Here is a 19,253-nt window from a genome sequence, read left to right on the forward strand (position 1 = left end):
AGAAAAGCCTAAATGTCCTTCATGCAGCTCTGGGTGTCACTTGCTGTTCTGTCTTCCCAGGGAGGAAATCAGATTTTAAGGTTTCTGTATCCATGATGGATGACTCCTAAGGGGGGGATGGAATGCTGGCATCAGCAACCTGCGAGCTGTTGGTCTCCCTGCTCACACCTAGCTCCTGCAGGTACATTAAATGGATTTATTTTCTTCTGCTGGGCTGCTGGAAGAGTGCACAGGAGCCCAAAGAAGCCTGGGAGCAGAGGGGACAGTGAGGACGACCTGAGAGCCAGCGTGTGGCTTTGGCCAGCCCCTGCTGGAATACTTCAGGCTGCAAAGATTTTGGGAATCCCGGTCAGCTGTGGGCTGGAGCAGGGCAGAGCAACCTGTGCAGTCAGCACAGCGAGGCAGAAGGAGGCAGCAGGAGGGTGTCCTTAGCTGGGAATTGCTCGGAGCAGCCGCTGGAGCCTGTGCAGGGTGACGTGCAGGCAGCTGCCGTGTGTGGCTGCTGGCAGATGATGAATGCAGCCTGCTGACACAAACACAATTAGGTGATGTCTAGGAAAAGCGTTGGCTTTGTTCTGTGCCTGCTCCGCTCCAGCAGTGAAGGGACCTGGTCTCAAGTGTGTGCCCGTGTCCACCCTGGGGAAGCCACAGGGCTGTGGCAGTGGCCACCACCAGCGGCGTGTGCCCAGCTGAGAGCCCGAGTACAGCTGGAGCTGATTTTTTTTCTGCTGCCTGCAAACATCTCTGGGTGGGTCTGGCCACCTGCACGCTGAGTTTTGGCACTGCCAGTCGCTCCCGTGTCATCCTCTGGTGGGGCTGGTCAGCTTTAACTCAATCGATTGTGCTGTGTGTGGAGCTGCAGGTGCTTTAGAAGGAGCACATGAAACCAATGTTTCATTTCCCCCTCTCTGCCCACTGTGACCTTCAAAGCTGGAGGAGCCCTCCAGGGCACGGTGGCCCCCGTCCAAGGAGAGAAAGCCCAGCCTGCTGCTGGCATTAAATTCCCTGGAATCAGGCAGGAACATGAGGCAAGAGGATTTCCCAGTATTTCCAACTGTGACCTTCAGAGCCATGCAAATGTTAGTATTAAACTTATTAGCAGCAGAGGCCTTTCTGTGACCCCGCAGGGATAACTCCCCCCATTTCCCCCCCGGCCCTTGGCTTTTTTTGGAGGCAGGACAGCGATGCTGATCTGTAGAGACAGGACCAGGAGCGAAGGGTACAAATGGAAAGAGGGGAAATTCAGGTTTTGGGCAGAAATGCTTTGCCGTGAGGGCGGTGACAGGGCATCCAGGGAGGTCGTGGCTGCCCTGGACGTGCTCGAAGGTTGGATGCGGCTTGGTGGGAGTTGTCCCCCCACATGGCAGGGGGTGGGACTGGCTGAGCTTTAAGGTCCATTCCAACGCCTTAACACTCGGTGATTATGTGATGTCCTCTGTGTGATGTCTCCAGCCAAGCTGGGCGCTGCCCGCGGGACCACCGGAGCCCCGGGCTGCTTGCGCTGAGCCGGGAGGAGCCCGGCGCGCCCGGGGCCGGGGGAGGCGGCCGCGCATGTGCCGGCCGTGCCCCCCGCCCGGGCTCCTCCAGCATCCCCGGCATCTTCCTCGGCATCCTCCCAGGCATCCTCCCAGGCATCCTCCCAGGCATCCTCCCCGCCGGGCGCAGCGCCCCGCAGCCCGCGCAACAAAAGCGCCGCGGCCGCGCCCCGCGGAGCCGCTCCCGGCGCGGGGCACCTGCTGCTGCCGCCGCTGCTGCTGATCCAACGCTGCTGCTGCTGCTGCTGCTGCTGATCCAACGCTGCTGCTGATCCAACGCTGCTCCCGCTCCGCTCCGCCCGCACCCTGCGCAGCGCCGGCCGCGCCCGCGGAGCCGCTGGAGCTGTCCGGGCTCCGTGCAGGCTCCGGGCTCGGGCTCTGAGCCGGCTCCGGGCTCGGGCTCGGGCTCGGGCTCTGTCCGTGGTGCTGCCGCCCCCGCGGCCGAGCGCAGCCCCCGGACCGCGCCCGCCCGGCCGCTCCCCGCCCGGCATCCTGTTGCGCCGGGAGCGCGGCGAGCGGGGGAAGAGCATCCGAGAGCATCGTGCCGAGGAGCCTGAGCGCCGGCCGGCTCGGAACAATGGCTGCGCTGCCGCGGCTGCTCTGCGCGGCCGCGCTCGCCCTGCTGCTCTGGGGTAGGTGCTGCCATTCCCTCTCCCGCCCAGCACCGCTGCTGGAAAGAAGGGAGGATGCTCCCTTCGCCCTCCGAGCGGGGCTTTTGTTGTCGGGAGAAGGGAATTACGCTCGTGCGGAGTCGGTGTGGGTGTGAGGGAGTGAAAGCACCTCAGTGCCGAGCACAAAGCATGTGCTGGTCCCTTTCCGTTTGCTGTCGGTCTGGGGTTTGCAGCGTAATTTGACATCGGGTTGCCTCGGGAAGGGTGTGCAGCCCATTAAGAGGCGTTTTAGTGCCGGTTTCCCGTGCAGTCTGTGTAAACTGGAGTTAATCAATCGATTGCAGCTGCAGTTTGATTCCTGCCACGAGAAGAGGTCGGGTGGTTTTGCCACATTCGATGTGCGTGTGCCTCCAGCCCTGTGCGTGGGTGCCTGTGTGTGTGTGTGCAGATCTCGTTTCTCAGAGTAAAGCAGGATCCAGGAGCTTTTCCTTATTTCTCCCTGGAAGCTGCTGCTGTCTGTGGAGCTGGTAGCACGGGAGAATTGGAACCAGGCTGCTTCCAGGAATAGTCCCGGGATAATATGTTGCTTGAGAGAGCGGGTTAATGGTGCCTCAGAGGCTGGGGAGGAGGGAGCAGCCAGCAAAGTCAGCGTCTGGGCTCTGGAGACAGCCTTGGACACACAGAGCCCGGGATTGTTTAGCCCGGGGGACAAATGTCAGCAGGGATTTGGTCGGAGATGTGGCGCTGAAACGATCCCTTTCTGCTCGAGCCTGTGCCTTCACATGCAACGATTTCTGTCCTCTTTGCAAGAGCAGTATTTGAGAGTTGCCAGCCTTAGCACAGCTCTGATTGGAAGCGTTTTGAGCAGGAATGCCTGGGAAATCAATAACTCCTCCTGCTGCCAAATTCACTCCCGTCCAAGCCCCTTGGTTCCCAGTAGTGCCCATGGAGCCCAGGCACAGGAAGGGTGCTGGACCCTCCCAGTTTTGCTCAATTAAAGCATCCAGACCTTCCAACTTAGCACAAAGAGCGAGCTGTTCCTCCACTCTGGGATTCTGGGCTCCCCCTCATCCCAGACTGTAATTGCTGCTCCAACAGGAGCATGCCCAGCACGCATGGGAGGCAATGAACAATGCCTTTAAAGTGGCATTAATTACCAGGGAAAGATGAAAGTTGTGGCAAAGCAGATGCTGGAGAGGTGAATCTGTGTGAAGTGATCACCCTCTGTTAATTATTATGAATTATTGATATCTGAGGAGAAGGAAGCTTGGTAAAATTTGACATTTGAGACTTAATCTGTTATCAGACAGAGCTGGTAATAAATCAAGCCATTTTCCATTAGGGACATTAATGCCAAGATGTGAATAACTGATGCTTCTCTAATTCTGTCTCAACGTTTCTTTCTCTGCTGCTCCTCTCCCCCAGCTGGATTTTGTTCCTCAGTGTGTGTGGAAGTCCCATCTGAGACAGAGGCTGTCCAAGGGACAGACATGAAGCTGCTCTGCATCTCCTGCATGAAGAGGGAAGAGGTGACAGCCAGCACGGTGGTGGAATGGTTCTACAGGCCCAACGGGGGAAAGGATGAGCCTGTATGTATGACTGGGATTGAGTCCTTTCTGTTTCTTTCCTTGCTTATCCCATTTCCACACCTGGGCACAGCACGAACTCCTGGCAGGAAAAGCTGCAATCACTTGTTGAGGTCAAACATTTGGGTTGTAGATTAATCGATGCCAGTTTTCAGTCTCATTCCCTCAATGCCTCAAGCCCAGTATCTGAGGATGTCAAATGTGACTGACCTTTGGTACCTTTGAATCAGTTCTGAATCCCAAAGCTGTTCTTTTGGAGGTGAAATTAATAAAAAATGAATCTGCAGGGCAGGATTTGCTTCTCTTTGCCTCAGAGAAAGCTGTGTTATCCCAGCTGTGCGAGGATCTCCAGGAGCTGCTTTGGATCCCTGTCAGGAAGAGGCAAAATTGATTTTCAGAGTGAATCAAAATGGAAATTGGACAGATGAGGGGCAGCTGGAATTCAAGAGAGAATGGTGAAATGGAGAACTAGATAAGGGCTGGGTGCACATTTCTTTCTGGCTATTTTATCTGAGTCTGAAGCATTAAATCAGTGGCTGTGATTGAGCAGGGCCATGCAGGATGACAAGTATTCTCCCTGTGTCTGAGAACTAAAGGGACCAGGCTCAGGAATGAGATGGGAATTCACTTCCAGTGCCCCAGGGCATCCATTTGCCAGTGGCAGCCCAAAGAACACCAACCAAAGTGAGCTGGGGCGGGCAGGGTCATGGTGGGGACTGTGGCCAGCCAGAATGTCACACTGCCATATTTGTCCTGCAGCACTTCCATCTGAGCTGAACACCCCAGGGCTTCCCAAAAAGAGCTGTTGGTCTTCACTGCGGGCGTTCTGTGGTTCTTTCCTCAGGTGATCTGACATGCACTGGCTGTCAGGCACATTGCTAGGCATGAAGAATCCCAGTTTTCTGCCCCACTGCTGATTTTTTGTGTCCACGTGCATCTGCGTTTTGCTGTGCCTTAGCTCTTTTCCCTCTCTGGTGGAGATATTGGATTCCTGATCACTCATTTTCCTGTCTTTTGTAAAGTCACCTGATACTTTCAGGCAAAGGATGATGGAATATGAATAGCTGCTGTTACCAAGGGAGCTCAGAACATCCCTGAGTGTAGCTGGAGGGGGATGCTGCCCCTGGCTCGTGGCGTGGTGCTGTCCAAGGCAGAGATTAACCAGCACATCCCTTTCTATTTCCTCACAGATCTATCTATCTATCTATCTATCTATCTATCTATCTATCTATCTTCCTCACAGATCTATCTATCACTTTATATTTATTTCTTCACAGATCTATCCATATTTATATATATATATGTATTCCTCACAGAACTATATATCTCTTTATATTTATTCCCTCACAGATCTATCTATATTTTTATATATATTCCTCACACATCTATATATATCTCTTTATATTTATTTCCTCACAGATCTATCTATCTATCTATCTATCTATCTATCTATCTATCTATCTATCTATCTATCTATTTGTCTATTTATTCCTCACAGATCTAAATATCTCTTTATATTTATTTCTTCACAGATCTATCTATCTATTCCTCACAGATCTATATATCTCTTTATATTTATTTCCTCACAGATCTATCTATATTTATATATATATATTCCTCACAGATCTATGTATCTCTTTATATTTATTTCCTCACAGATCTATGTATCTATCTATCTATCTATTCCTCACAGATCCATATATCTCTTTATATTTATTTCCTCCCAGATCTCTCTATATTTAAATACATATATTCCTCACAGGTCTATGTATCTTATATTTGTTTCCTCACAGATCTATCTATCTATCTGTCTATTTATTCCTCACAGATCTATATATCTCTTTATTTCTTCACAGATCTATCTATCTATTCCTCACAGATCTATATATCTCTTTCTATTTATTTCCTCACAGATCTATCTCTATTTGTTTATATATTCCTCACCAATCTATACATATTTATATATAAATATTCCTCACAGATCTATCTATCTATTTATATATATATATATATATATATATATATATATATATATATATATGTATATATATTCCTCACAGATCTAGGTATCTATTCCTATTTATTCCTTCACAGATCTACGAGTACAGGAAATCAAACCACGAATTCCCGAGCCGCTTCAGCGGGCGGATCCAGTGGAACGGGAGCAAAGACATGCAGGACGTGTCCATCACCGTGCTGAACGTGACCCTCAACGACTCGGGCATCTACACCTGCAACATCACCCGCGAGTTCGAGTTCGAGATCCACCGGCCCCTCTTCCAGAGCTCCAGGGTGATCCAGCTCACCGTGGTGGAGGAGGGTAGGAGGGTGTTTTTGTGGTGTTTGTGGGTTCCCAGGAAGAGGGAAGAGATGGATCTAAGTTTTCAGGAGGCTGATTTATTATTTTGCAATATTATAGTGTATTAAAAATGGTATGCTAAAACTATACTAAAAGAAATAGAGAAAAATCAGAAGGCTAGAAGGGAATCACAGAATCACAGAATCGCAGAATCACAGAATCACAGAATCACAGAATCACAGAACAATGAGGTTGGAAGAGGCCTCTGAGATCATGGAGTCCAACCTATGTCCTAACACCTCAACTGGACCATAGCACCAAGTGCCATGTCCAGTCTTTTTTTAAACCCATCCAGAGATGGTGATTCCACCACCTCCTTGGGGAGAAAATTCCAGTACTTTATTATTCTTTCAGTGATATTTTTTTTCCTAATATCCAACCTATACCTTCCCTTATGTAGCTTGAGACTGTGTCCTCTTGTCCTGTCAGTTGCTGCCCGGTGGAAGAGACCGATCCCACCTGTCCACAGCCTCCCTTCAGGAAGTTGTAGAGAGAATGATAATAAAAAAACTCCCTTGACTCCTCAGAGAGTCCGACACAGCTGGCTGTGACTGGTCATTAAGAAGAAACAATTCCCATGTTTGATAAACAATCTCCAGACCACATTCCAAAGCAGCAAAACAGGGAGAAACTGAAGCTCCACAGCTTCCCAGGTGAAGGGATTTTTCAGAAAATACCACGGTGACATGTTCTGTGCTGTCACTGGCCAGGGTGATCCACCTCACCGTGGTGGAGGAGGGCAGGAGGGTGTTTTGTGCTGTCGCTGGCCGTGGGTGTTGTCACCCGCGGATAGTTTGTCACTGCGCCGCAGGAGAGGGCTCTGAGTTTGGCATTGACAAACACGGCTCAAAAAGAGGACGAAAAACACGACAAAAGAGGAAAAACCTGTGGCTTGTTTGATGGCTGGAGGCTGTTTCTGGGCACAGGCTGGTTGTGTGGGAAGGCACAGTGGGCCGGGCACAGCTGGCACAGCTGGCACAGCTGGGCAGGAGCCAGCAGAGGTTTCCAGCTGGATGCCACAGCAATGCCTTTCCCAGGGAGCCACAGCGATTCCTTGCTGCCGCCCCCTCCCTCCTGGAACAATGACTGGTTCTCCATTTTGATACCAGGCTCCCGCTTCTCCTCCTTCCCTCTGCGGTGCTCCTGAGTCTTTCTGCTCCTCTGGGTGTTGCTGGTTCAGTGCTGCGATCGCGGCATGTCACGGACAGTACAGGGGATTCTGCTGCTCTCTCCAGAGAGGGCCGGGAGCTTTCAGCCCCTTTGTCTGCCCTTTCCCCTTCCTCTCCCCCACGAGCACCTCGGTGTTTTGATCCTTTACAAATCGCTGGCGGCACAACAGAGCCGAGTAACACCAGGGAGTGGGACACGGGGAGGAAACAGAGCGTGAGGATGAGATGGGTGAGCAATCCGTGAGGATGTGGGGGTGGCACAGCATGCGAGGCACCGACAGGGCTGTGAGCATTGGATCTCTCTGGGATCCCTGCCTGTTGCAGGTCCCTCTCTTTTGCCCCCTCACAGCCTAAAGGCACCTGGAGATTCTGGCAAGGTGCCTTAGGAAGGATGGCGCAAGGGTGGAAAGTGTCCATGGAGCTGCATGGAAATGATCAAGGGTTGTTTCATTTTATTCACAGCTGGAGAAGACTTCACCTCTGTCATCTCAGAAATTATGATGTATATTCTGCTGGTCTTCCTCACACTGTGGCTGCTGATTGAGATGATCTATTGCTACAGGAAGGTCTCCAAGGCAGAGGAGGCTGCCCAGGAAAACGCGTAAGTGTGGAACCCCTGGAGGTGAGATCTGCTCTGCAAGAGCTCTTCACACGTCCCGGAGCTCTCAAATGTGTACAGACCCGTGCTAGTACAGGACAATCAGGTCTAAAACTGGTGATTCTTTCTTCTGATGATTGAATAAATTGTGTAATATTAATTCCTTCTGCCTCACGTCCTCTACTGTAAAACCCCAAGGAACTGGTTCTGTACCAGCAGGAACCTGTGCCCATAGGGTGTCCACAACATGGGACAGACCCTGTGTAGTTTGTCAGAAATCCTCAGTAAGGTTGACAAAGTGAGTAGTGATTCCAACATGCTGGAATACTGCAGGAGGACTGAACTCTGCTGTGGCACGGGCTGGTTGGTGTTCGCTCTGTCCAAAGCCCTTGAGTGTTTAGGAGCACCAACACTGTGCCCCCTTGCACCACACACCAGGCAGGCAGTGAGCAGTGTTGCAGGTTTGGACCATGTGGAGATGCTCTGCTGGAAGGTCTGGTTTCATCCTGCCCCATTCCTACCTTTCCACACGCTTGGCCTGGATTAGAGCACTCTGTGTACAAAGGAAGGCTGGCTGTGTAGGATTTTGGAGCAGGGAAGACTCGGTGTTTGCTCCTGCCTGTTCCAAGGAGTTTCCCACTGTGAGCATCTACAGGCAACGTTTGTTACCTCAGAGATGCTTCCAGGCATTCAGCAAAGGTGAGTTTACCCAGGCTGGCCTTTACACTGTGTGCTTTCCTCCTTCCCTCCAACTACAGGACAGACTATCTTGCAATTCCATCGGAAAACAAGGAGAACTGTGCTGTGCCTGTGGAGGAGTAGCAGAGGGGAGGCAGCGCAGTGAACGGCACCAAGGTGGGTCATGAAGAAGTGGTCGCTCCTTGTGTCTGTCCACCCCTCAGCTTCCTTGTGGTGGGGCTGGAGACTCCTGGAGCGTGGCTGCGCTCCTCTGGAGCTTCCCCAGCGACCTTAGAAGCCATACAGGTGTTTTTAGGTGTGGGGTGTGCTTGTATTGTTTGAATCCCCAAACCAACGCAGGCCAAGATGTATTTATGCCTCCTTTACCTCTTGCTGTGGAGTTGGGAATCTTCGCTTTCCCCTGCACAAGGGCAGCTGTGCCCGTGAGGACTGTAAGGGCTCTGTCTCCAAAGGAAACACGGTCTAGGAAGGCGTTTGTGTGCTACAGATTAAAATCTGGATCTTTTACTCTCTTGTTCACCTCTGGTCAGCTCCTGTGCTAACTCTGTTGCCATCCCCACCCCTGTGAGCTCCAAGAGGAATTGTCTCCCTTGCAGGGGCTCTGAAGACAGAAGGACCATGCCACCCCAGCCAGCTTTGAGGGGAGCTCTGCGCCGTCGGGAGGAACACGGGGAAGTGTAAATTCTCTTCCATTTGCCTTGGACTCTGTACAGCCTTGACTTTGGTCCTGTGACCCCATCTGAGCTGACAGCCCGGTGCTGAAGGACTCCTCTGTGGAAGCATGCTGAGCAAACGGCACAGGGTGTGGGCAGCACGGCTCCTTCCCAACTTTGAGTTCCACCATCACCTCAATGGCTTTGTAAATGTTACCGTCACTTCTTAGCTGCTCTCACCACCACCTTTACTTGCTAAATATGCTACTGCTCCACTGCAGAGGTTAAGGGTATGTATGGCACGTCGCTCTGCGCTGCAGGACTGTGAACAAGGATCTCTTAGGGGGTTATTCCACCACATTCTGTGGCCCGAGCAGTTTTCTTGGTGTTAAAACAGGAAGAATTTAATCAATTAATGAAATCACTCTGAATTTTAGGCTGTCCATGCACAAGCAGGGTAGGGTGAGGACTGTAATGCACTGAAATTGGAAATGTACAGTAGGAAGGACAGGTCCCTGTGTCATGTTCACATTTTCTGGAGGGAATTCAGAGTACAGACCATGGAGTATTCCTGCTTTGTAAGTATAAGAATCCCCTGTGTCCCTGTCATTTATCAAGTGTCAAACCCCTCATCCCCTTCCACCTGCCTGGCACAGCAGGTTTGCTCCTGGAGTACCCAGTGGGAGGAACCTGCAGCAGGACAAGGTAGGGGATCCACCTTTTCCTGGGAAACCCCAAAAAGGAAGACAGCCTCATGCTGGTAGGCAGGAGAAATAAATAAGATCCAAAGCCCTCACAGCTTAGTAAAATGGTTGTAGTTTTATAACTGTGGTGGTTCTCTGGTGCTGTAGCAGCACCATCTAGAGGGATAGACAGAAAACACCCACTTTTCCCAGTTACTCCTAATTCTCTCTTGAGGTAATTAATCACCAGTATAAATAGTCTGGATGAATCCTAAATGATCTTCTGGTGCCCAGGAATCACCCTGGAAATTCCATCTTTCCTATGCAAACCTACCTTTCCTGAGGGTTTAGCAGAATAAAAATTGTTTTCTGCCCTTCCATGCAGACCAGTTGAGCTCAACAGCTGGGATTGGAAAGGGGGAAAAAAGCAGAACCATTGGCCAGGGTGGAATTGTGCTGTGAAACCAGGTGGGAAAGGTCTGGGTTTGCTGCATGGCAGAGTTGTGACACCCCTGCTGCAATGGAGCCTGTGCTGCTTTGCCTGAGTTGACAAATTCTGCTCCACTTTTAAGTAGATCCAACGTGCTCGTGACTCCAGGCATGCTCCCCACCCACGGAATCCCCTCTGCTTTGTTCCGCTGCTTTTTATGTGTTTGCTAAAATCACAGAAATTACCCCATTTGTAAGGCAGGCTCAGGCCAGATTTCCAACTGGCACTTGTTCAAATCCCTTTTTTTAGAGTGGGTGTCAACTTTAGTAAACTACTCCAGTGCATTCTTGGTAGTAGGATTGATCCCAAAACCAGAGCCAAGCCTGGCAAGGGGAGCACACTTTCCAGATGAAGCACACAGTCTGGGCACCAGTTCCCAAAATCCTGACATCCAAAAGGGATATCCAAAAGGGATATCCAAGCAGCTCCTCTTTGAATTCAGCTGGATGTCGTCTTTTGCCCCATCCCAGTTTGCCTGGCAGAATCCTGAACTCAACAGAGGGGCTGGGTTGTGACGCTGGGGTTTCCAGCACTGCCCATGGCACTGAGCCCATGGTGAATTTTAGGACACCACTCCAGCTCTGCTCCTCAGTCCCTGTGAACCACAGACAACCCGCTGGTGTCATCCTGTTAAATCAAAACAGGAGCGAACCCAAGAACCTCTTGAGAGCTACCTCAGGTGGTAAAGAAGGGCCGTCCCCTTGTCCTGCACCTCCCTGAATCCCACAGGCATCTCCTGGATGCTCTTTTTTTTGGACAAATCTGTCACTTTTCAAGTTCCTGCAGACAGAGGTGACCATTGCCACTTTGTGTTCCAGGCAGGAGGAAACAGGGTGCAAAGTTCTGCTCAAGAATCTCGCAGGGAAAAAGGAGTAATAATTTAAAAATTGGTGATTCTTCAAGACCTGGAAGAGATGGTCCTGACAAAGACTCTGTGTGTGTTTGGAATGAGCGAGGAGACTCTGGAACAGGCAGGACAATAAAAAGAGCCAAGAGCCACGCTGGTTGTTGGATAGATTTTTTAATTGATACCGTACTTCCATGGTACTAACTACTTACACGGAGTTTGGCTGCAGAGCCTGTACAATTCCTACATTCCAGCACGTTCCAGTATCGCTTTGAACCGCGGGTTGGGTTTTTGTTTTTTTGTGTTGTTTTTTTTTTTTTTTTTTTTGCGCACAGCGCAAAGTTTCTGACAGTCGGGACAACTCCTAAAACAAACCCACAATCCTTCCCCCACCCACCCCAGAGTCACCTCAGCCACCAGCCCCCTGCTTGCCGGGCTCTGGAGGGGATTCCAGCAGGGAAGCAGGTGCTGTGGTGGTTGTAGGACCCGCTCCTGTGCCGTGCTGAGGAGAGCAGACCCTCGTTCATCATCCCTTGTGCACAGGGACTGCAGGACCCACGCGGGGAGAACACGCCCCAGGGTTTTAGCAGCTTTCTCCAGCCCTGGAGCACGTGGTGGGAGATGAAATCCCGCTGGAATGGTGATGGCCCAGAGCTGCCGTGGCCACGCCAGGCTGCTTGTGGGAGGCTGTGATGCTGCCACTGCTCTGCTGCTCTTCCCTCCCTCCACGTCCAGCCCAGAGCCAGGTGGGTGCTTCCATCCCTGCTCTCCAAGGGCCATTGCCCAGGAGGTGGGAATGGGGAGATGGGGATGACGTGCGTGGCACAGGCTCCACCTCCCTGCTGGATGGAGCTGTAACAGCTGCTCTCCCAAATCCTAATTCCGCTGGGCAGCTCCAGAACATGAGCTGCCCATCAGGGTTCGTTCCCTACCTACTCTTGGGGTTTGGGTCAGGGAAGGTGGCCTTTAACGTTAGCAATGGAATTGGCCTAAATGAGTGAGGTAACAGAAACGGCCAGAGGAGGAACCTCCCCGAGCCATGTGCAAATATAACTCCTTCAGCAGAAGGAAGTCCTTTTCCCTACTGAAAAAAAATAAAATAAAATAAAATAAAACACATTCACTTGAAGAGCATACAGACTGCAGGAGAGGAAGGCAGGCAGGGACAGCACCAGGTCAGATCATCTATGACACAGGTAATGATTGTCCAGCAGCAGAGGCGGGAGGGGACAGGGAAAAGCCACAGCAAGCACTGCAAAATGTGTGGGAGAGGAGGAGGGCATGGCATGCCATGGATCCATGCTAAGAGAAGCCCATGCTGTCTGCCTGGATCAGGGAATGGCCTTGATCACAGTCACCCAGGACACGAGAGTATTTGGCCAGTGTGCACATCTAAAAACGAGAGATTTTATGGCACAGAGAGACTCGTGCTGGAGAGACTGCAAAGCACAGAGATCAGAGCACGTCTGGTGGGGAACAGGCTGGAAAATCAGCACAGGAGCCACCCTGGCACAGGTGTGCTGTGAGCCACAGAGCTCAGAGCATGTCCAGTGGGGAACAGACTGGAAAATCAGCACAGGAGCCACCCTGGCACAGGTGCTCTGTGAGCCACAGAGATCAGATCATGTCCAGTGGGGAACAGACTGGAAAATAAGCACAGGAGCCACCCTGGCACAGGTGCTCTGTGAGCCACAGAGATCAGATCATGTCCAGTGGGGAACAGACTGGAAAATAAGCACAGGAACCACCCTGGCACAGGTGCTCTGTGAGCCACATCCCTTGGGGGCTTTGGTTCCAGAGTGTCTGTTCTGAGCTGTGTTTTAAACAAGCCCCTGCCAGGTATTTTAAAGTGGTGCTGAGGTTGAAAAGACAAAGCCAGAGCCCAGGGGCTGTGCCATGGGCTGTGTCAGTGGCAGCCTGGCAGAGCTCCGTGGGGAGAGCCCCTTGGAGCTGAGCAGGCAGTGCAGAAAGCACTGATCTGTCAAGAGCTGGGGGTGGCAGCAGCTGCCTGGGCAGACAGGACAGAGCTGCCCCCCCGAGCCAGGCACTGCTGCTTTAAACAGTGATTTTAAGACTGATTTTCTGCGTAACGTGGAACCAGCCAGTTCCAGCTGTAAATCAGGATTTTGTTTCTGTGCTCGTGGGGAAGAGCAGGTGCTGCCTGCCAGTGCTCCTGGGGAGAACAGCTGCTGCAGCACACCAGAGCAAATCCAAAAGGTCTCAAGTACCCTGACCAAAAGTGTCTCCAGCCACTCTCTGGAAAAGAAATTTCTACCTCCTTGCACAAAGGTAAGAATAGACTCTTATGTGACTGCCAGGACAGTGCTGAGGAGCCAAGGAGGCTGAAGTGTCTGTCCTTATCTACACCCAGGTGAGCTGCTGGAGCTGTCTGATAAGGACATGGATTAGCATTCCAGGATTAGCATTCCTAGGGATCTCCCAATACAAGCCCTGTTATCTCAGAGGCAGCCTTGTGCCTTCAGGGCTCCAAATCCAGCAAAGCCTTGTGCTTTGAAACCTTTCCTCTCCCAGCCCAGGGTCAGACTGCACTGGAGATGTTTCCTGTGCCTGAAGCTGCTGTTTTTAAGATCAGAAGCATCCAAGCAGGGTCAGGTGTCACCCAGCAGACAGGGACAGCAGCCAGAGGTGTAACTGCAGCCTCTGTGTCACACAGGCAGCTCAGGGGACAGCAAGGGCAGGTGCCTCTCTTCTCCTCTCCCAAAGAGGCAGGAAGGGTTCAGACACAAGTCAGGATCAGTTGGTATGAGTTCATAGCAAGTTTTGTGACTGAAGAGTGCCTGGAGTGCAGAGCACCCAGAAAGCTCTTTATCCTGTTAACCCCCAGCTAACTCCTTCCCACTGCAAGTGCCTCTCTCCCTTTCATTTTCCCATATTTACTCTCTGGAGTGTGCAGGCCCAGCAGTGCCCCTGCCTTGGGCAGCTCACCCCCTGGAATAATCTGGGTTTTGGTCCTTCAGAGGCTCCACAGGCAGGTGCTGCTGCAGAAACCTCTGGTATCCACTCTGGGAATGCCTGGTTGTACAGCACTTCTCCAGGACTCAAATCCACTCATCCCAGCTCTAAGCTAAGCTAAGCTAAGGTGTGTATTGATCAGGGGTGAGGTTGTGCCAAGGTAAGATCAGTGAGGATGGCACAAACTGGTGGATCAGAGCCTCCTGCTCCCCCTTCTCCCTCCTCCCAAGGAAGCATCTTCCTTGGCAGGAATTAGGCTACAAGCTGTTGGCAAGCTTTTGCATGCTTGGCTGGAGAAATGCCTTTTAAAAAATGAAAATAATTTAAAAAATACCCTGGCTTTGTGGTTGTTCAGATCCTACAAATCAAAGCCCAGCAGATGTGCAGGTGGAAGGGTCAGACTGGGAGGGGAAATGCACCTGGGAAGAATCCAGGGGGGTTTTGATGATGAGCAAGGGGAGAAGCAAAACCCTGCTGCAGGAAGCCAGGCTTGGCTGTGAGGGCTGGGGGAAGCACCACCCTCTGTAACATTATTCAGGCCTCTCACTCCTAGAAAGTGTTACTGATCCCTCCAGGAAATGTAATCCAAAATTTTCTCTGGCTCCAGCAGGAATCAGCCTGGCAGCTGGGACTGCTCAGGGGCAGCTGATTCCTATCCCAGCTCTCCAGAGGAAGTGAAAACACTCCAAGATTTTCTTTAAACCCTCACCCTTAGTGCCTTACGACCTCGCTTTTCCCCTCTTTATTACTATTGTGAGAGATTAGGAGGCAAAAAAAAAAGATTGTGAATCCCATCCAACCCCAAGGCAGACTGGCTGCCGAGTGGGAAAAAGAAATAACTAGAAAAAAACACAGCCCTGAGGCCTCAAAGAGAAACCTCGCTCAGGGTAGAGGACACTGCAGCAGCAGGTTCTGCCCTTGTGCTCCCACTGAAGGATTTCACATTGCTGAGTGTCAGGATAGGTGTCAAACGATTAAAAAAAACCACTTTAATGTGCAGGTAGGACAAATATCAGTGTTGAGATTGCTACAGCTGCCTGGCCTGACACTGGTTTAACAGAGCTTGTGCAGCTCTGTCTCTGGGGCCCAGCCTGAGGGAACATCCCGAGCCTGCAGCTGGAAATCTGCACAGGAGAAAGGATTCAGGGGGAGAAAAAGAGCTCCTTGCCTCCCTAACGGAGAGAATGTGAGCAGCAAACAGTGATCAGCAGCATTTATCTGTGACCCTCTCTATTCCTCTGTCCCCAGGTGGAGGAGACCCCACATTCCAGGTTCCCCTTTCACAGTGTGCTCTTTCCTGGATCTCTGTGCCGTCCTGCTTGGTGCTCGAAATTAAATTCTAGAAGAGGGAAATTCCAGCAGCAGGTGAATTCTGTGTGCTTCGTAATTGTGGGAGTGAGTAAGAGAGGGAAGGGGGACTCTGGGGCAGTCTGGCAAGTCACAGTGGGGAAATGAGCCCCAGAAAGCCCTTCCCAGGCCCTAGCACCTCAGTTTCACGGTACAGCAGCCATTTCAGCAGCCTCCCTGGAAAAAAGTCAGGGAGCAGTACAGTAGTCAGCAGCATTAAATTAAATAAATAGTCATAAATAACCGTTACTCTCTGGTTTTCCCCAGCTGGAGCTTGCTTTCACAGTCTGAAATATTCTTCTGACAGCCTGGCTCCATCCATGCTCCTGCACATGGGAGGCTTGTGTGGGGCATGTGTTTAGCACTCGGTTTTGGGGAGAAATCAGCAGGTTCCTCCTGCATCCATTGAAAAGTGGGAGCTTGGAGGGTTTTCCTCAGGCTGCACTGAGGATATTCTCTGCTACAGAATGGTGTGAGACCAATGATTCATCCTGGAGGAGCTACAACGGCACCATTTCCAGACTGGGGATGTGCAGCTGCCTCCCTCCTGCCAACCAGAAGGTGGCAAAATCCCAGTGTTGGGCAGAGTGGGACTCGCATTCCCCTCATCCACCTGGCTGGGGAAGAGGCCAAAGCCTTTATTAAACCCTTCAAGAGCAGCCTGCATCCCCACTCCAGTCCCCATGGAGCTCGTGCATTGCACAGCACAGCCAAGCTGCCCCTCTTCCCCATCTGGCTGCTAATGGAGTCTGGAGTTATCGCCCAGGAGAACTGAAAATGCACTCGGGCTGTTTCCTAGTGCAGCTCCAGCTCTGGCTGCCTCCCAGGGCTGCACTACCCAGCTGATGCAGACACCCTCAGGTGCCTCACAGCCAGCTCTGTCCTGCCACTCTCTGATGGGCTCTTTTTCCTTTCCTCCCTTGGTCCCTGTGACCCTTCCCGACCTCTCCTGGATTTCTGGAAGCCTTGCTGCTCCAGAGATGCAGTCACATAAATATCCACAGTGATGCTGTTGCTGCATAGATACACTTATGTAAATTTATCCCAGGCAAGGAAAGGAAGCTGCTGTTTTTCCCCCCTTTTTCCCCACAGATTTTATGGGTGAACAAACAGGAGAGAGATTTGCTGAGCTGGGTAGCGGGAGTGCTTGCAAATCAATCCTAATTTTGGTTTTCTGTTTAAATCTGGGCCCTCCCAGCGTGGTGATTCCAGCACGGATGCAGACCTGCAGCACAGGGATGGCTCAGTGGCAGGGGCCCAAGCACAGGGAAAGCAGAGAACAGCTGAAGGGGACACTGTCACACAGCTGGGAGGCAGACACTACCCTCGCTCTCCCTGCAGCATCCAGGACAGCAGGCAGCACAGGGTGGGGTGTGGCAGGGATTGCAGCTTGGTCACCTCTGTGCTCTGCTCTCTGAGCCAGCCTGGCCGCCCTGACAGCAAATTCCTGCTCCCAGGAGGGGCCTGCCAGGGGGATCTGCCCTGCACAGAGCCACAGCAGCTCCCCCTCCTCTCCAAAGCAGCTCTGCGACTGCCAACCCCCTGTGCCTGCAGGCAGCAGGGTGAGGGAGGTGACAGTGTCCCCTCTGGGAGAGCACAGAGCCAAGCAGGGACCTCCATGCACAGCGAGGGGATGGGGACGGGCAGGGGGGGGCACTCACACTGATGCTTCCCTTTGAGACAACAAAAACAGAACAGACAGACAGACAGACAGGAATATTACAGAGGAGCAGTGCACAGGCCCAGGGAGCAGAGCTGGGCACGGCCCTAAGCACACCTCAGTGCTGGGAGAGCACAGCCCTCCCACACACACACACCCCACACTCCCAGAGACCCTCCAGTTCAGCCAGTGTTGGAGGTCACTCCTTCCCCTCTTTAGGCTTTTTTTCTTTTTTTTTTTTCTTTTTTTCTCTTAAAATCTGTATATAATATATATATTTATATCTGTATATATATATATATTTATATATATATATTTATATATCCTATTTACACATATTGCACACCGTCCTCTGGCCTCCTGCATTCCTGCCTGTCAATGGAAACGTTTCCTTTTCTCCTCTGGATCTGACCCGAAGTCCCGGGACCCGATGCCATTCTGGAGATTTATTAGAGAATCCTTCATCTGCAAGACAAGAGATTTCTCCACTGTGGTGCTACCCTAGAGGAGAGAACGTGGGGATTTCCTTCTGCCCTGTATCGATCCCATAATTGTGGTTTTGGGAGTTGGAGTCCAGCCCATTTAAACCCCCAAAGAACTGAGAGGAGGAGAATCAGGGCTGGGATGTACAGATGGGGACTGGGAATGTGGGGCACCGTTCTCCAGGAGAAGGGGTGAGCACAGTACAGGGTAAGAATAAACTCCTGTGAGACCACCAGGACAGAGCTGAGGTGCCAAGGAGGCTGAAGTCTGCCCTTATCTACACCCAGGTGAGCTGCTGGAGCTGTCTGATAAGGACATGGATTAGCATTCCCTCAGTTCTCTCTCCTTAGGGGAAAGCAGCTCACATTTAGGGACTTACGAGGAACCAGCTCTCACTTCTGGACTGTGTTTTCAGCAGCCCTGTGTGCTTTTTAGGGAGCACACCCTGAAATTCCTGGATTTATGAGGGAGCAGCTCTCATTTCTGGACTGTGCTCTCAGCAGCCCTGTGTGCTTTTTAGGGAGCACACCCTGAAATTCCTGGACTTACACTATGAGATTTTGTCCCCTTCCTCCCTGAAAGCTGCATGTAAATCCAGGGTTCAGCTCAAACCAGTTTGCTCTCCACACTGAGATGACAGATTAGATACCAAATGTGCCCACATGAGGTTTTTGGCCCTGTAGGATTCTCTCCTTGACGTGCACGGACCCCTCTGATGGGAGAGAGCAGCCGTGGCCCCCTGTGACAGCCCTAGCGGTACCCACCAGCAGCAGGAGATGGATCTAAAGGAGCTGGCACACCTGAGGGGCTATGGTGGAAGCAGGAGATGCTGAAGGATGGGGAGCAGGACTGGGAGGACACAGTGACACCCTGGTCACAGCCCTGCCTGCAGCTGTGCAGTCTCACCTGGTCCAGGAGCATCACGGAGGATTTGATGATCTCGCGCCATTTCTGCAGCTCTGAGTCGTGGTACTTCTGCTGGGACTCCAGCAACTGGGCCCACTCTGTCTGAGACTGGGGTAACCTGCCACAAAAACACAGGCAAGGGTCATAAAATCACACTTTGTACAGAGATTTCTCTTTCACAGAATGACCAGTTTGGAGGAGACCTTCAAGATCATCGAGTCCAACTCAACCCCAACAGCCCAGCTAAACCCTGGCACCCAGTGCCACATCCAGGCTGTGTTAAACACACCCAGGGATGGGGACTGCACCACCTCCCCGGGCAGCCATTCCAGAGCTTTATCACCTTTCTGGAAAAAGCCTTTTCCTGATCTCCAGCCTGTATTTCCCCTGGAGCAGCTCGAGGCTGTGTGCTCTGCTTCTGTCAGTGCTGCCTGGAGACAGAGCCCAGCCCAGCTGAGCACAGGCACCTTTCAGGAGCTGGGAGAGTGATGAGGGCAGCCCTGAGTCTCCTTTTCTCCAGGCTGAGCACCCCCAGCTCCCTCAGGGCTCCTCTCAGGGTTTGTGCTCCCAGCCCCTCTCCAGCCTCGCTGTCCCCTCTGGATGTGCTCGGTGTCCCAAGGTCCTTCCCAGGCTGAGGGGCCAGAGCTGGGCACA

General features: G+C 51.8%; 2 protein-coding genes across 21 annotated transcripts in view; one reads left to right on the forward strand and one right to left on the reverse strand.

Annotated features, from left to right (window-relative positions):
- Nucleotides 1–1,818: 1,818 nt before the first annotated feature.
- SCN3B (sodium voltage-gated channel beta subunit 3) lies at nt 1,819–11,383 on the forward strand. 2 transcript variants are annotated; one of them, XM_038161305.1, is made up of 6 exons: nt 1,819–2,167; nt 3,572–3,735; nt 5,827–6,052; nt 7,723–7,861; nt 8,617–8,713; nt 9,088–11,383. In XM_038161305.1, exons 1-5 carry the CDS (start codon nt 2,113–2,115, stop codon nt 8,678–8,680), a joined length of 648 nt encoding a protein of 215 aa, XP_038017233.1. In that variant the 5' UTR covers nt 1,819–2,112; the 3' UTR covers nt 8,681–8,713; nt 9,088–11,383. The 2 variants fall into 2 exon arrangements, with proteins under 2 accessions (XP_038017233.1, XP_038017232.1); XM_038161304.1 differs by having other exon boundaries at nt 1,825–2,167; nt 9,154–11,383.
- Nucleotides 11,384–11,388: 5 nt separating this feature from the next.
- Nucleotides 11,389–19,253, reverse strand: part of GRAMD1B (GRAM domain containing 1B) — a 152,893-nt gene continuing 145,028 nt past the window's right edge. For all 19 annotated transcript variants that reach the window (XM_038161296.1, XM_038161284.1, XM_038161287.1 and 16 more), the window contains 2 exons: nt 18,600–18,717; nt 11,389–17,675 (listed from right to left, as the gene is read on the reverse strand). In XM_038161296.1, the coding sequence (XP_038017224.1) occupies nt 17,586–17,675; nt 18,600–18,717 (208 nt within the window). In that variant the 3' untranslated portion in view covers nt 11,389–17,585. The remainder of the gene's footprint in view (nt 17,676–18,599; nt 18,718–19,253) is intronic.

Source organism: Motacilla alba, chromosome 24 (genome assembly GCF_015832195.1).
Source record: "Motacilla alba alba isolate MOTALB_02 chromosome 24, Motacilla_alba_V1.0_pri, whole genome shotgun sequence".
Lineage (NCBI taxonomy): Eukaryota > Metazoa > Chordata > Aves > Passeriformes > Motacillidae > Motacilla > Motacilla alba.

Coding starts and splice junctions, on each gene's coding strand:
- SCN3B (XM_038161305.1), top strand. CDS start 2,113: ATGGCTGCGCTGCCGCGGCTGCTCTGCGCGGCCGCGCTCGCCCTGCTG. Junction 2,168..3,571: donor GCTCGCCCTGCTGCTCTGGG/GTAGGTGCTGCC, acceptor CCTCTCCCCCAG/CTGGATTTTGTTCCTCAGTG. Junction 7,862..8,616: donor GAGGCTGCCCAGGAAAACGC/GTAAGTGTGGAA, acceptor CTCCAACTACAG/GACAGACTATCTTGCAATTC.